The sequence below is a fragment of the Labeo rohita genome, chromosome 17, assembly GCF_022985175.1.
Source record: "Labeo rohita strain BAU-BD-2019 chromosome 17, IGBB_LRoh.1.0, whole genome shotgun sequence".
Classification (NCBI taxonomy): Eukaryota; Metazoa; Chordata; class Actinopteri; order Cypriniformes; family Cyprinidae; genus Labeo; species Labeo rohita.
Genome location: NC_066885.1, coordinates 14,308,113 through 14,322,938, shown reverse-complemented (window position 1 = coordinate 14,322,938; position 14,826 = coordinate 14,308,113). Strand labels below are relative to the sequence as shown.

The 14,826-nt window shown below is 37.6% G+C and overlaps 1 protein-coding gene across 6 annotated transcripts in view; it reads right to left on the bottom strand.

Annotated features, from left to right (window-relative positions):
• Positions 1-2,311: 2,311 nt before the first annotated feature.
• The window catches only part of birc6 (baculoviral IAP repeat containing 6), a 112,468-nt gene continuing 99,953 nt past the window's right edge, over positions 2,312-14,826 (bottom strand). For all 6 annotated transcript variants that reach the window (XM_051134261.1, XM_051134266.1, XM_051134262.1 and 3 more), the window contains exons 71-74: positions 12,556-12,633; positions 11,841-12,029; positions 3,370-3,504; positions 2,312-3,273 (exon numbers count right to left, since the gene is read on the bottom strand). In XM_051134261.1, the coding sequence (XP_050990218.1) occupies positions 3,094-3,273; positions 3,370-3,504; positions 11,841-12,029; positions 12,556-12,633 (582 nt within the window). In that variant the 3' untranslated portion in view covers positions 2,312-3,093. The remainder of the gene's footprint in view (positions 3,274-3,369; positions 3,505-11,840; positions 12,030-12,555; positions 12,634-14,826) is intronic.

The window sequence follows — 14,826 nt, the reverse complement described above, 5'->3', positions numbered from 1 at the left end:
ATGTCGCGAGCGCACGGCGGGTCATGTGACAAGAACCAACCAATTAGCTTCATCCTTTCCCATAACAACACTGAAAGCTCAGCCGAGATGGAGAAACAGCTGATGGTAGCTGTACAGGGATAGCCATTTTTAAATAAATTTAGTAGCAGAGCTACAGCAAGCGATTTTTAGTGCTAGAAATCCGTTTGTCAGTTGATGAAACTTCCGCGTCTTCACTGAGAGTGCGGGTTATGGTTGCTTAGCAACGACAGACGCCAGGTAAGCGCAAGCTACAGAGCGCTTTGGAAAGAAGGAGAAATCAGCGCGCCTAGCGTTTTCCACGCGTTTTTAGGCGCGATATGTGAACGGCCCCTTATGCGCGCTGTTTATGCGCCGCGGGCGCCTCGCGTTTTTCAACTTCAGGGCGCCTGAAGTTGAAAAAAAGCAACTCTGAGCGGAAAAGCGCCCGAGAGGCGGGCCTTCCATTGTGGAGACTAAAGTTTTACCGTTGCCTAAAAAGTCCGGAGACTGCAGTGATGGAGGAGAAACTTTTAGTGCCTATCGCGGGTTACCTGGAGCTGTATGTTTTAAATTTTTTGCTTATATGACAGCTTACTTAACAGCTAAAAACCAAAGCTTTTAGAGCGCTCGCGCTATAATCCTTTGGATGAGATTTACAGGACGGCTTATTTGATGGTTACCTAGCAACATAAAAAATCGCAACGCACTGCTCTTTTTTTAAAAGTCACCAGAAAAAGACAGTGCGGTGCGTCTCGCGTTCTAAAAACGCGTTCGGTGTGATCGGGGCCTTACTTTCTTCTTCATCACTGCAGTCTCCAGACTTTTTAAGGGTCGGTAAAACTTTCGTCACCACAACAGAAGGCCCGCCTCTCCATTCATTCGATTGGATAATGGAAAAAAACGCGATGACGTCGGGCGCTTTTCTGCTCAGAGTTGCTTTTTTTCAACTTCAGGCGCTGCCCATAGAAAACGATTGAAAAAAGTCGCCTCTCGCTGCAAAAACGCGTTCGGTGTGATCGTGGCTTTATTTATGCGCATGCGCGCTTTTCAAAAACGTTTTGCAGAGAAAGCTTGACAATACACAGATTAAAATGCATTTATATTTAGATCGAATGAAAGATATAGACTGCACAGCATGTTAGCTTGCTTGTTGAGCCCATATGTCTTACTAACAAGGAACTAACGTTATGCTTCTAACCACAGGTCGAGAACTGTAGTTCCAACCACGTAAGTTTGTGACACTGTTTGCGAATGTTCGTTTGAACGGTTTTCGGGAAATACGAATCGTTGAATTATGTTGGTAACGACGGAACTAACGATGCTTTTGGGAAACGCACCCCTGATTACTGGCTGCAAGAATTTCAAATATAAATCTATCAAACGAAAAAATAAAACGGGAAATGCAAATGTAGACTAAAAGTAATTGAAAGGGTCCAACTAATGTTACTTCATGCCTGTTACACAAAAGTTTTTTTTTTTTTTTTTTTTTTTAAAAACGTCGTTTGTGCTCACCAAGTCTGTATTTATTTTACCAAAATAGAGTAAAAACAGTATTACTACTACAGCGGACAATAACTTTATGCACGACAAGAAAATTCTGGGTTGAACCTGAAATTTCTGGATACATTTGGCTGAAAATCGAACCTGAAAATGCTTTGTAATATTTATTAATTTTATTAAGTAATATAATGCTAGTCTTATTCTATGCTGACAACAGCTGTGCTGCTTAATATTTTTGGAAATCATCTTTATTTCAGGACTATTTGATAAATACAAAGATCACATTAGCAACATTTATTTGAAATGGAAATCTTGTAACATTATAAATGTATTTACCGTCACTGATCTATTTAATCTATTAATAAAAAAACTCACTTTTAAATGGTATTGTACATTTTTAAAGAATGTTACCTCATTTAAGCAAAACTTTAGGCAACTAAATATTACAATTTTTTGATATTTATAATGACAATAATTTTACTAAGATACATTAAATATTAATTAAAAGAAGTTTAAATTATGAAATGAAAATTATACTATCATTTCCAGTATGTATCCAGTGTTGGATACATTCAGGAAGGTCAATGACTCCATATACATGAAGTGTATGCATACATCCAATGTTTCATTCATCTCATTTCCTAGCACACTTTAGATGCTTTTACTCCTGTAGCTGTCAGTGATTTGAAAACCGATTAGTCTCATAATTAAGAGACAGTGTGAAGATAAAGTGTAAACCCTGCTTACACACGCGCACACTCACTCACCACAATCTGCCATCTACAGACCCACATTAATTAGTATTTCCAAGCAAAGTAAAACAGGTTGCATTTATTAAACTTGCACTTAAAAGCAGAGAGAGGGCAAAAATAAAACGTGCTATTGATCAGCCTGAACAAGAGCATCCAGTCAGAGCACTTCTGAACGTCTGTTTCAGGCTTTATTATTGAAGTGTACACAAATCTGTAGAAACCAAAAGCACTGTCAGAGGTTCACCAGAGGATCAGGGGCAACTCAAGAGTGGGTATGGGCGCGTGTTCGTTACGTTCTTCTTTTAAATAGTTTGCTTAATGACCAGTATATTCTCAGTTACAAACTGTCCTTGCACTAACAGTCCAAAATAAAAGAAAAATAATAACAAAACAAAAAAAGAGAGAAATGAACATTTGGTAAACATTCTCCACTAAAGGCAGTTCCCTTATATATACTGTGATTTCATCTTTCATTGTTTACATAAACAAGTTTAATAACATATCAATCAGTGGTTATTTAACAATTTGGGAAAATAAAGAAAAAAGCACAAAAAAGTTTATACTCTTTTACAGGTAAATAAAAAGATCTTTTCTTGTCTCCGATGTTTTCTTCAGGGCGCTGCATAAGAGTTCAGCGGTTCGTCTTGTCGGTGGGTGTAAGCGGATTTGTTTCCTTGTATTTTCTTTGTTTTGACTGTCCTCTCTTTTTATGCTATTACATAATTAGATTCTTACATACAAATATTGACAAAAAGATGGCTTAATCACCAAAGCCATCCAGTCTTTTTTCAATATCAATGGATAGTCAAAGGCGGTGGGCGGGGCTTCGGGGTCGAGGGCATCATAGCTGGCCGTCGCTACAGTGGGCGTCCGGGCTGTCCGTCTGCTTCTCTGCGTCCTGACCGGGCAGCTCTTTCACCATGAGCGAGGTGCTTTTCTCTGAAAACTCCTCCCCGTCTGGCTCCAGGCCTTCAGGACAGGGAAGCTTCAACAACTCCTCTCTGAGCTGAGCCGTGTGCCTCTGCAAAAAAACCCCAAAAAACACACGGAATCAATTTCAAAACAAAACAAATGGCGCAATTTCCGTTTGTATGACAGCAAATACACTGTGTTGTACCTTTAGTGCAGCTGCGTGATGAGACATGGTTCGGCCGACTCTCTTATCGCTGCTGTACTGTTGAATATCACAAATCCAGCCCTCGCACTGGGCCATGATCTCCGCTCTCTTCAGATAGAAGTGCCGATGGATCACCTGCACACACAAAAACACACACTCTCAGTGTTCTTGGAAAAGCGAATTGCGTATCAGCTCCTGTAGAGCCCATAAATCAAAAGCAAACCTCATATCCTATTTTAGTAGCACTAGAAAACAATCTGCTGATATTCGGATCGAGACTCCACTGACCTATTCGATTCATAAAGACCAGATGACCGATCGCACCGCACAGATAACCAGCAGTCATTGCCTGTCCGCGCATATTAATATGAATAAACTAAGTGACCTTTTCAGTAACAAAGACCACAGGCAGGAAAGAGAACTCAAAGCTCACACAGACACACACTTCCTAGTAGTACTCCACTCTGTCCAAAGGCAAGAGCTGACTCACTTGTTCATTCTTCATTTGGATCAGTCTCCTAGATATTCTTCTTCTCCATCTCAATGTGTTTTCTAAACACGTCATACAGTGTACTAAACAGCAGATGTGAGTTGTTGTTATGCTACCTGGATTTAACACCACCCAGAATCGCTTCCCCAGACATCAGGAATAGTTCTTAGATGTGCTTAATACAGTTAAAAATGCTTGAAATGGACAAAAACTAAAAACACAACAGTGCATACTTTTTAAATGGTCAAATGTAGACTAGTTTGACTATATGTTGACTGGCAACAAATACTGAAAAGCCTTTCTTCTGAGCTACTGCAAGTCATCAGACACGGCTTTCCATTGTACCAACTGGGTTATGATGGTGGTTAAGCATATTTCATAAATTAATTGTATTTTGAGGCACAAATGAGATATTTTAAAAAGAAGTCTGATGAAAAGGTGACAAACTCTGCAACAGGAGGTTGTCCAGATGAAGGCCAAAGGGATTACTCTTTCAGACACTGCAAGAGACGCTGGTCATTCCAAATCTGTGATATCTCAAATATCGCAGGTTTACAATGACACTAATTCATTCAAGTTCCTTGAAAAGGCTGGTTGTCCACCAAGACAAATGCACAAGAAGACAGGATAATGCAGAGACTCTCAATGGGAAATCGGTTCAACACTGCAGCTGGAACTGCTTGCCAGTTTAGTGCTGACCAGAGTATCTGTCTCAGCATGTTTAAGAGTCGTCGGACTGAAAATCGCACTTTGCAGCGACCAACCCTCTCATCAGCAGAGAGAATCAAAAGGCTAAGCTCACCTTTGTGAGATTTTGATATTGCTACATCCCTATGAGGAGAGCAAGTTTAATTTATTTGGATCTGATGGGAAACATTATGTTTGGTTTGAAACTGGGGAAAGACTGAAGCTCAAGTGTGTAAAGAAATCAGTGAAAGGTGGAGGAGGAAGTGCCATGGTTTGAGGAATGTTTTCTGCAGCAGGAGTTGAGCCTCTTATACATACATGGTAGGGTACATGCAGTTCCTTCCCAATCAGCCTGCAATTTTCATGCAAGACAATGTCCCCGTCACACTGCAAAACTGCAGTTCCTTGAAGCTAAAAACACTAAAATCAGATTCCTGATCTAACCCCAACTGAAAATCTCTGGAAAATCCTTGGCGACAAGGTTATTGCTTGGAAACCCATTACAATCACCAAACTATGGAAGAGAATGAAGAAGAGTGGACCAACATCACACCAGCGCAGTCTGAGAAACTAGTGATGTCCTGTGGCCGCAGATGTGCTGCAGTCATTTAAAGCACACTTCCTACTAATTTCTGACAGTTGTAACCCTCCAAAATTTTAGTTGTAATCTTCTTTCGTGCTACAGTGGTTACTGCTCTCTAATTCTGATCACTCTTTTCCACAAAATAATGTTTTTTGTTTCAATTCTCTGGCTATTTTTTCAAACATGTTAGTAGAACAGTGGTATACCGACAGCTAATATTCCTTCAATTTTTAAACGATGAAGATTAACAATCTTACAGAAAAAAACCCCCCCAAGTATTTATAGATTGCTCTCTAATTTTGATCTCCACTGTGGCTTTACATATATATACACACTGCCCTCCAAAAGTTTGGAAACACCCCTGGCAAAGTGTGGTTTTGGATGATATCAGCATAAATCCTTATCATTGACATTATCGACTTGACATTATCATTGAAGACCAGCAATAACAATTTTCATTTTGATTACATAATAATGGCAATATATACAAGTCAAAGTCAGACATGCCCCTTTGCCAGCTGTGATTCCTGGTTACTGGTTTAAACTTGGCCCAGGTTTTTTAAAAGATTTTTGGGTCAGCACACCTTCATAGCTTCAACAACTGATTGCCAATTAAGTTTAGAATACAATGAATTTAGGCCCAGATTATGCAGAGCTGTAATAGCTGCTAATGGTGGATATTTTGATAACTTTGATGGATATTTTCTATGTATAAACTGTTTATGTAATAAAATATGTTTTCATAGTTTGCGTTGTCCCTTATCAGTGCAAAATTATCACAAATTATAAAGGATTCATGCCAATATTGTCCAAAACCCCACTTTTCTAGGGGGTTTCCAAACTTTTGGAGGGCAGTGTGTATATATACATATTTGCCATTAACTGTAATAATCCAGTCAGATTTTTGTTTGCACTAGGAGTCTGAAAACAGCCAGTGCTTTACACAGAGATCTGATCTCATCATCCTGTTTGTTTGGAATGACATGAAGAAACAGAAACGGAGACAGAATAAATCCACAAGAACTGTGGCAACATCTCCAAGAAGCTACCTGAAAAACTATGCACAAGTGCATCTAGGGCAAAAGCTGCTTTAAACGCAAAGGATGATCACACCAAATACTGATTTGTTAATTTTGTTAATAGAAGTTAAGTGATAAAGAAAATCTATTTATGACATTATTTTTGACAGCATCCTCAATTTACAGCATGTTTACACAAGTGCCTAAAACTTTTAACAGTACTGTAGCTTTGCAGGTAGGTTTCTTGAAGCATCTTGGAGATCTGTCTCAGTTTGTGTTGTTTCTTCATGTCAGCATTGGCTGTTGTCAGACTCCTTGTGCAAACAAAAATCTCACTGGATTATTACAATTAATAACAAACTAAATGTTTGGAAATTATATGTGATATTTCCTACTGACACACTACAGCAAAAGATAGAAATAACTGACTTAAAACCATTTTTTAGCTAGTGAAAATACTAGTGTTCTAATAATTTTGGCCATCATATAGTTACCAAAATGTCACCTCTGAAACAATTTTTGAAAAACAGGTTACACACCAACTAAATAAATGCAGAATACACTTGAATCCTCTCGAAGCTCTAGTGGGAAAACGCTCTTCTGGAAAACCAACCTGTTGTGTCTTCACTAACACACACAATCTCTCTCAGGATTAAGACGTGCACTTTAGCCTGCTTGTAAAAGCGAGACGCTGCACGGCTCAAACTTCTGGGGGGAAAAGAGCGAGCGCAGACGAGAGGGATTCAGGAATGAGTGCGTGTGATCGATGGTCTTGCCAGCGTTGCCATGGAAACCCCGGCGGCCACTACACATCACTCCCTGGCTCAGAGCTCAACCTCACCGGCCTTATATCTCTCTCTTTTGCCGTCTCGCTTCATCCATCCTTCATAAATCTATCTTTCTCTCATATACACAAAGGTCACCAACCACCAGACATGTGACTGTTACAGCCTCTCTCATAATGTCGCATTTGTTTCATAATGTTCAAAGAAACATCTGTAATGATACTGGAAAGCAAGAGAAAGAGATTGAGACAGATGAAAAAGGGTTAGGAACAGAAATGCCATTTAAAAGAAAATAAACATGAACGTAGCTACCAAGTAAGGTTGTTGGAGGAGCAAGTGCGTATGTGTGTGTTTCCTCCCTCTTGACGTCAACAGCTCACCATTTATTACCCTGCGTGACTGCCTGTGTGTGTGAGAGAAAGTGAGATAGCTACGTGTCCTGCTGTTTATTAAATCGTATGTCTGAACCTGCGTGAATGTACTACACTCAAAAATGCTGTTTCATATAAATCTAATGGTGGACAAAACAAGAGAAATGTTGATTTTTAAAGACAAAAATGCCATCAAAATAAACAAAAATGCCCTCATAAATTAAAGACAAAGGGACAAAAAATGCAATTTAACAATGTATTGCGGCTGTCGCGATTAAAACGACGTTTTGTGCAGCGTTGAGCCTCATAACCAATCAAATGCAATTCAGTTGAACTTAGGAATGCATTGGCCAATCAGAGGCGCTTAGATTAGTCAGCGTTGAAAATGCACCAATCAGGCCTTTAGATTAGTTAGTAAACGGCTGTTGACGAGCGTACACGCTTGTAAATTCCCTCATCATAAACCACACTCTGCAGATACAATGTAAAGAAAAGATTAATTTCGTAGCTTCAGGAAAAAAGTCTGAATTGTGAGATATAAACTTGGAATTGTGAGTTATAAAGTCAGAATTGCAAGATTTAAACTCACAATTCTAAGGAAAAAAGTCAGCATGCGAGGTTAAAATATGCAAATCTGAGGAACAAATTCAGAATTGTGAGATATAAACTTGGAATTGTGAGTTAAAGTCAGAATTGCAAGATTTAAACTTGCAATTCTGAGGAAAAAAAGTCAGAGATTGTGAGATTTAAACAATTCTGAGGAAAAAAGTCAGAATTTCGAGATTTAAACAGTTCTGAGTTATAAAGTCAGAATGGCAAGATTTAAACTCACAATTCTAAGGAAAAAAGTCAGTATTGCGAGGTTTAAACTCAAATCTGAGGAACAAAGTCAGAATTGTGAGTTATAAAGTCACAATTGCAAGATTTAAACTCACAATTCTAAGGAAAAAAAGTCAGTATTGCGAGGTTTAAACTCAGAAAAAAGTCAGAATTGTGAGATATAAACTCGGAATTGTGAGTTATAAAGTCAGAATTGCAAGATTTAAACTTGCAGTTCTGAGGAAAAAAGTCAGATTGTTAGATTTAAAACAATTCTAAGGAAAAAAGTCAGCATTTCAAGATTTAAACAATTCTGAAGAAAATAGTCAGAATTGTGAGATACAAACTCGCAATTGTGAGTTATAAAGTCAGAATTGTGAGATTTAAACTTGCAATTCTGAGGAAAAAAGTCAGAATTGTGAGATATAAACTAGCAATTGCGAGTTATAAAGTCAGAATCGCAAGATTTAAACTCAACTCTGAGGATAACTTGTGCATAACATGTTTGTCTGTGAAGCCAGAATGTGACATGCCCAAAATAAAACAAAAAGGTTTTATATTGTTTTCTATATCGATATTAATCATTAATACAATATAAAGAGCATAATATAACTGTCATAATACTGCAGCCCTATGGGCTCCTGTTTTTACATCTATAATTTACAACAATTTTAAATAGTGTATTGTTATTGACAACAGTTTAAAATATTGATTAAAGTAATTAAAATAATTGGGCAAATTTAAGTATTTAACATTAAAGACAACAAATGGTTTTTATAATAATAAGGTGATTATAAAAATTCCCCTCACAAATGTAAAAAAAGCCTTTGGAAATCAATTCCAGGTGGCAAATATTGTCCCTTAATGGAAAAGTTCGTTTCTGACCCTGACCCTTAAAATAAAAATAATAATTAAAAAAAAAGTTACGTTTTGGCACGGCCCCCAAAGGTGTTCATGCGTAAGGCTATTTAAGATTCTACTGCACTTGCGTCTGACAAAACCAACTTCCTCCTCCATGTAGATGACGTCACAGGTCTCTCCTACAGCAGCTGAAAGCAAATGACTGAGGGGACGAGAGAGAGTCTACACACAGCGTCTACACATTTCATTTGGACTAGTTTCATTATATATTCAGCAACTAACACTAGAATTCTGCATAATTATGTAGATTCCGTCTGTGTCAATACATAATTCATCAGCGAGTACGAGTCCCGTACGAGCCGGTCGATGTTTGGCCTGGCTCGGTTCTGCCCAAACGACAGCCCCACGGCCCTTTATCCCTCTGAACAATGCTCTGGTTGCCATGGCAACAGCCTGTTTAGTGTCCACTGTGGGATACAGAGGTAATGTACCAGCCTCATAACAGCCTGGGGTGGTGAGGCAGCCGCTAGGCATGACATCAAACTCACGAATACCAGCTGAAATGCCAATAGTAGACCTAAGATGACATGAACCGACGATGACGCCAGGTGGTCTGATCTGGTTTCTTCTAAATGAAAAGATCCTCACATGTGACCGTCTGAGTGAGTCTTCGGAGATTATACAAGGTGAACACTCACTCATACACACGCATGACCCAGATTCCTAGAGTTTAATGCATGCTATTAATCTGATCATAGAATTGTGAGTAAGTTCGCTAATTAGATGAGTGCACATATTTGGATCATTCCAGCGCATTCATGATTCGTATCCCTCGTTCAATGACTCAATATCTTCACTCATTTATATTCTGATTCAGGCCGCCCATCCTCCTCCTCCTCCTCCTCTCTCTCTTTTCACAGAGCGTATGGATGATTGTTATCTGCTGGTGGGGGCCATATCAAGGACAAAAGGAAATCAAAAACAAAGAAGGGAGAAGATGAGGGGGTGGAGAGGAACATTATCTATCTGAAAGTGATAAAAAAAAAAGCGCAATTGCGCTTGTAAAATAGGACAACTTAGAATGTGCTGCTAACACATAGGACAAAAATCACCACAGGGGCACATATATATATATATATATTTATATAGAAATAAAATTATAGAAATATATACTGGCTTTCAAAAGTTTGGGGTCAGTACGTTTTTTTTAACGTTTCAAAAAATTATTTTGTATGAAGGCTCGTTTCCACCACTAAATAAAAAACAAAAAAAGCAACCGCAATTTTTTTTTTTTTTTTTTTTTTTCATAATTCTGACTTTTCTTCTTAGAATATTTAGATATAAATTCGACAATTGCGAGTTACAGTAAGACTTGCAAGATATAAACTCACAATTGTGAATTATGAAGTCAGAACTGCGAGTTTATGGGATTATTTTTGTGCCAATAAGAATGAACGTAACTTTATAAAACTGAACGTAACTTTCCAAGAAACGATCAAAAATATGCCACTGCAAAAGAAGAAAAACACAATGAAAATGAAAAAATGAACTCAGTCGCACGAATTTAACATGCTCTTCAAATATGCTTCATTCTTTGTTAATGATTTTCAAAGAATCGTTTTCGCGAATCATGGATTCTGAATGAGTTGCCACAGCTTTCGCTTACGCTTCGCAAATTTTCGTTTGCTGTTTTGGCACAAACCTCTCGTGGGGGCGGGCTTAACAGCGATCTACTCTGATTGGCTAATGAGCTTTTGATGGACAGTTGCTCTCTGACCTGGAAGCACGGACGGTGACGTCAGTGGCGCACATATTGGAAAGTTGTTGCGGTGTGCAATACGTCGTGCTTTGTTTATATTAAGTATTAATGTTATTAGTATTTCACCTACGGTCGTCTCTTAGTTTCTAAAGATGAGCTCCCAGGAGAGACACGGAGCAGCATCATCTTCCACCTCAGCTTGTCCCTCAGGGCAGCTTGAAGTAAGTTCGTGTTGCTAAAGTAACGTTAATCAATAACATTGATAAAAGTTTTATTCATGTACAGTGTGCTACAGTTCTGATAGTTTCTATAAACAAAGCACGACGTATTGCGCCACTGACGTCACCGTCCGTGCTTCCAGGTCAGAGAGCAACTGTCCATCAAAAGCTCATTAGCCAATCAGAGTAGATCGCTGTTAAGCCCGCCCCCACGAGAGGTTTGTGCCAAAACAGCAAACGAAAATTTGCGAAGCGTAAGCGAAAGCTGTGGCAACTCATTCAGAATCCATGATTCGCGAAAACGATTCTTTGAAAATCATTAACAAAGAATGAAGCATATTTGAAGAGCATGTTAAATTCGTGCGACTGAGTTCATTTTTTCATTTTCATTGTGTTTTTCTTCTTTTGCAGTGGCATATTTTTGATCGTTTCTTGGAAAGTTACGTTCAGTTTTATAAAGTTACGTTCATTCTTATTGGCACAAAAATAATCCCATACGAGTTTATATCATAATTGTGAAAAAAAAAAAATTGCAAAAATTTAAACAATTCTAAGGAAAAAGTCAGAATTGCGAGATGAAATCTCAGACTGGCTTCTATACTTTTGTGTTTATCAATGCTATGTTTATTTGATCAAAAATGCAATAAAAACAGCAATATTTTCTAATATATTTACAATTTAAAATAATTTTTTATTGTATTTATGTCATTTATTCCTGTGATGACAAAGTTGAATGTTCAGCCAGAAAAAAAGCTGAATTTTCTTTTCGTTTTTTTCTTTTCTTCAAAATACTTTTTGGGGTCACTGCATATTTGTGAACCTCTGAAACTTTTCATGAATCAATAAGAGTCTGTGTATTTGTGACGGATGACATCTAACCTCTTTAAAGCAGGGTGAAGGGTTGCGGATCTGTTCTAGCATGGCCCACTTGACAGTGGCCTGCCGGATGTTTCCGTCGTACTCTCTGGAGCTCTGCGTTCCGCTTGGCGTGCCCCGGGAGCGCTCGTAACCTGGTTCGTTGAAGTATGGCTCAGCCACCAGGATCAGAGACTGGATTGACACCAGCACCTAAAACACACACACACACACACACACACACACACATTTTAGAAAGCCTAGTAGTAACGACACGTGGATCAAGTGGACGAGGTGAAGAGCACACCGACTCTCACTGACCACAGCACTACTGTCCCTGTGCCTGATTTCCATTTATTGATCGACTGGACACTAACTGTAGCACTAATCAATGGAGACATTTCTATGAACTGCTGGCAGCAGTACATGAGCACGAGCTTGAGGAGAGAGAGGAGCAGAGACTGATCAGATCAATATTACAGGGGGAAACAGCTCCCCTGCCTATTATTCAGAGAGGTATGATGGAGAGAGGGAGGGAAAGGGGTTGAGATGTAGGAAGATAATTACTGGAGGGAAACCAGGATGAGAATGTTGTAAATGCTCAATGGTCGATGTGCAGGTGACGGTGCTATGACTAAATATTCTCTGAAAGTGATGAAACGAGAGGTGGAATTCCACTGTTGTGTAATTGGTATCAGAAGCAAAATCCTTCCTACAAATGGAATGGGATTATGCTCACCTGTAGAAAGCTAGAAGTCTGAGGATTCCATTTCTCCTCGGGACGCCCGTGCCAGGTGTTCAGGATACTTAAACACACCTGGTTGTAACAGAAGGGATGATAGAGAGTACAAAGACATAAGAACAAAGAGAAACAAAGAAACAATCACAACAGTATTTTTTTTTTAATCCACTGGCCAATGTTTGGTTATTTTTTTTTAATGGAAGCCCATTTTTGCCACTAAATTTAAAAAAAGGTCTGAATTGCTTCTCAATTGTGTGATATAAACTAGCAGTTGTGAGTTATACAGTTAGAATTGAGTGATAAACTCACAATTGTGAAAAAAAAGTCAGAATTGAGAGTTGATATCTTGTGACTTTTCTTAGAATTGCGAGTTTATATCTCGCTATTCTGACTTTATAACACGCAATTGCAAGTCACAATCAGAATTATAAGATATAAATTTGCAATTTTGAGAATATTAGTATTTTTCCACTTAGAATTAGACTTTACATCTCACTATTGCAAGTTTATATCTCACAATTCTGGGAAAAAAGTAAGATTTGTGAGATATAAACTTGCAGTTGCGAGTTAAAGTCAGAATTGCAAGATACAAACTTGCATTTGCATGGAAAAAGAAACTCTCATTTGCGAGAAAGTCAAAATTCCAAGATACAAACTTGCATTTGCGTGAAAAAAAGTCAGAAATGTGGTACACAAACTCGCATTCACTCACAAACTCGCAAACTCGCAAAAAAGTCAAAATAGCGACAAACTCGCATTTGCAAGAAAAAAATCATAATTGCGAGATACAACTCACATTTGCGAGAAAGTCAGAAACTTGATATACAAACTCGCAATTACGAAAAAAAAGAAACACTATATATAAACTCGCATTTGTGAGAAAAAGTCAGAATTGCAATGTATAAACTCGCATTCCAAAGAAAAATGTCAGAATTACGAGATACAAACTTGCATTTGTTAAAAAAAATATGAATTGTGAGATACAAACTTGCACTTCCGAGAATAGTCAGAATTGCGCAATGCAAACTCACATTTACATAAAAAAAAACAAAAAAAACCCAGAAACCCGATACACAAACTCAAAATGGCAATATCGACTCGCATTTCTGAGAAAGTAAAAATCGCGAGATACAAACTCAAATTTGCAAGAAAAAAGTCAAACGAGATACAAACTTGTATTTGCAAGAAAAAAAGTCAGAATTGCAAGATATCGCATTTGAGTGAAAAAAGTCAGAAATGGGATACACAAACTCGCATGTACGAGCAAAAAAACTCGACAAACTTGCATTTGCAAGAAAAAAAATCATAATTGCAAGATACATACTCACATTTGCGAGAAAGTCAGAATCGCAAGATATAAACTTGCATTTGCGTGAAAAAAAGTCAGAATTGCGAAATATCTACTCACATTTCCAAGAAAGTCAAAATCGTGAGACACAAACTCAAATTTGCGAGAAAGTCAAAATCGAGAGATACAAACTTGCATTTCCGAGAATACAGTCAGAATTGCAAGATACAAACTTGCATTTCTGAAAAAAAATAAAATAAAAATCAGAATTGCGAGATACAAACTTGCATTTGCGTGAAAAAGTCAGAAACGTGAGATACAAACCTGCATTTTCAAGAAAAAAAAAGCAATTGTGTTTATATCCCACAATTCTAGCTACATATCTAGCTATTCTGATTTTATACCTCAGAGTCGCAATATATAAACTCGCATTTGCAAGAATAAAATCATAATTACGAGATACAAACTCGCAATTGTGAGGGAAAAAGTCAGAATTGTGATATACAAACTTGCATTTCCGAGAATAAAGCCAGAATCGCAACATATAAACTCGCATTTGCAAGAAAAAAAAAAGCAATTGTGTTTATATCCCACAATTCTGGCTATATATCTAGCTATTCTGATTTTATACCTCAAAATTTAGTTTGTATCTTACTATTCTGACTTTATACCTCAAAATTCAACTTAAATCTCACAATTCTGACTTTGTAACTCGCAATTCCAAGTTTATATCTTGAGAATTAAAGTCAGAGCTGCGAGATATAAACTCACAATTAGGAATTGTGAGATAAAAAGTTGCAATTACCTATTTTTAATATTTATTCAATGAAGGAAATGGGCTTCCAAATATACATATCCAAAAATATGCATTTATAATAATATATATAGACCAAATAATAATAAAACTATATATATTTTTTTAAAATATATAATATAAATAAAAAAACAACAACATTCATTTGTAATCTTGGTTATCAGAA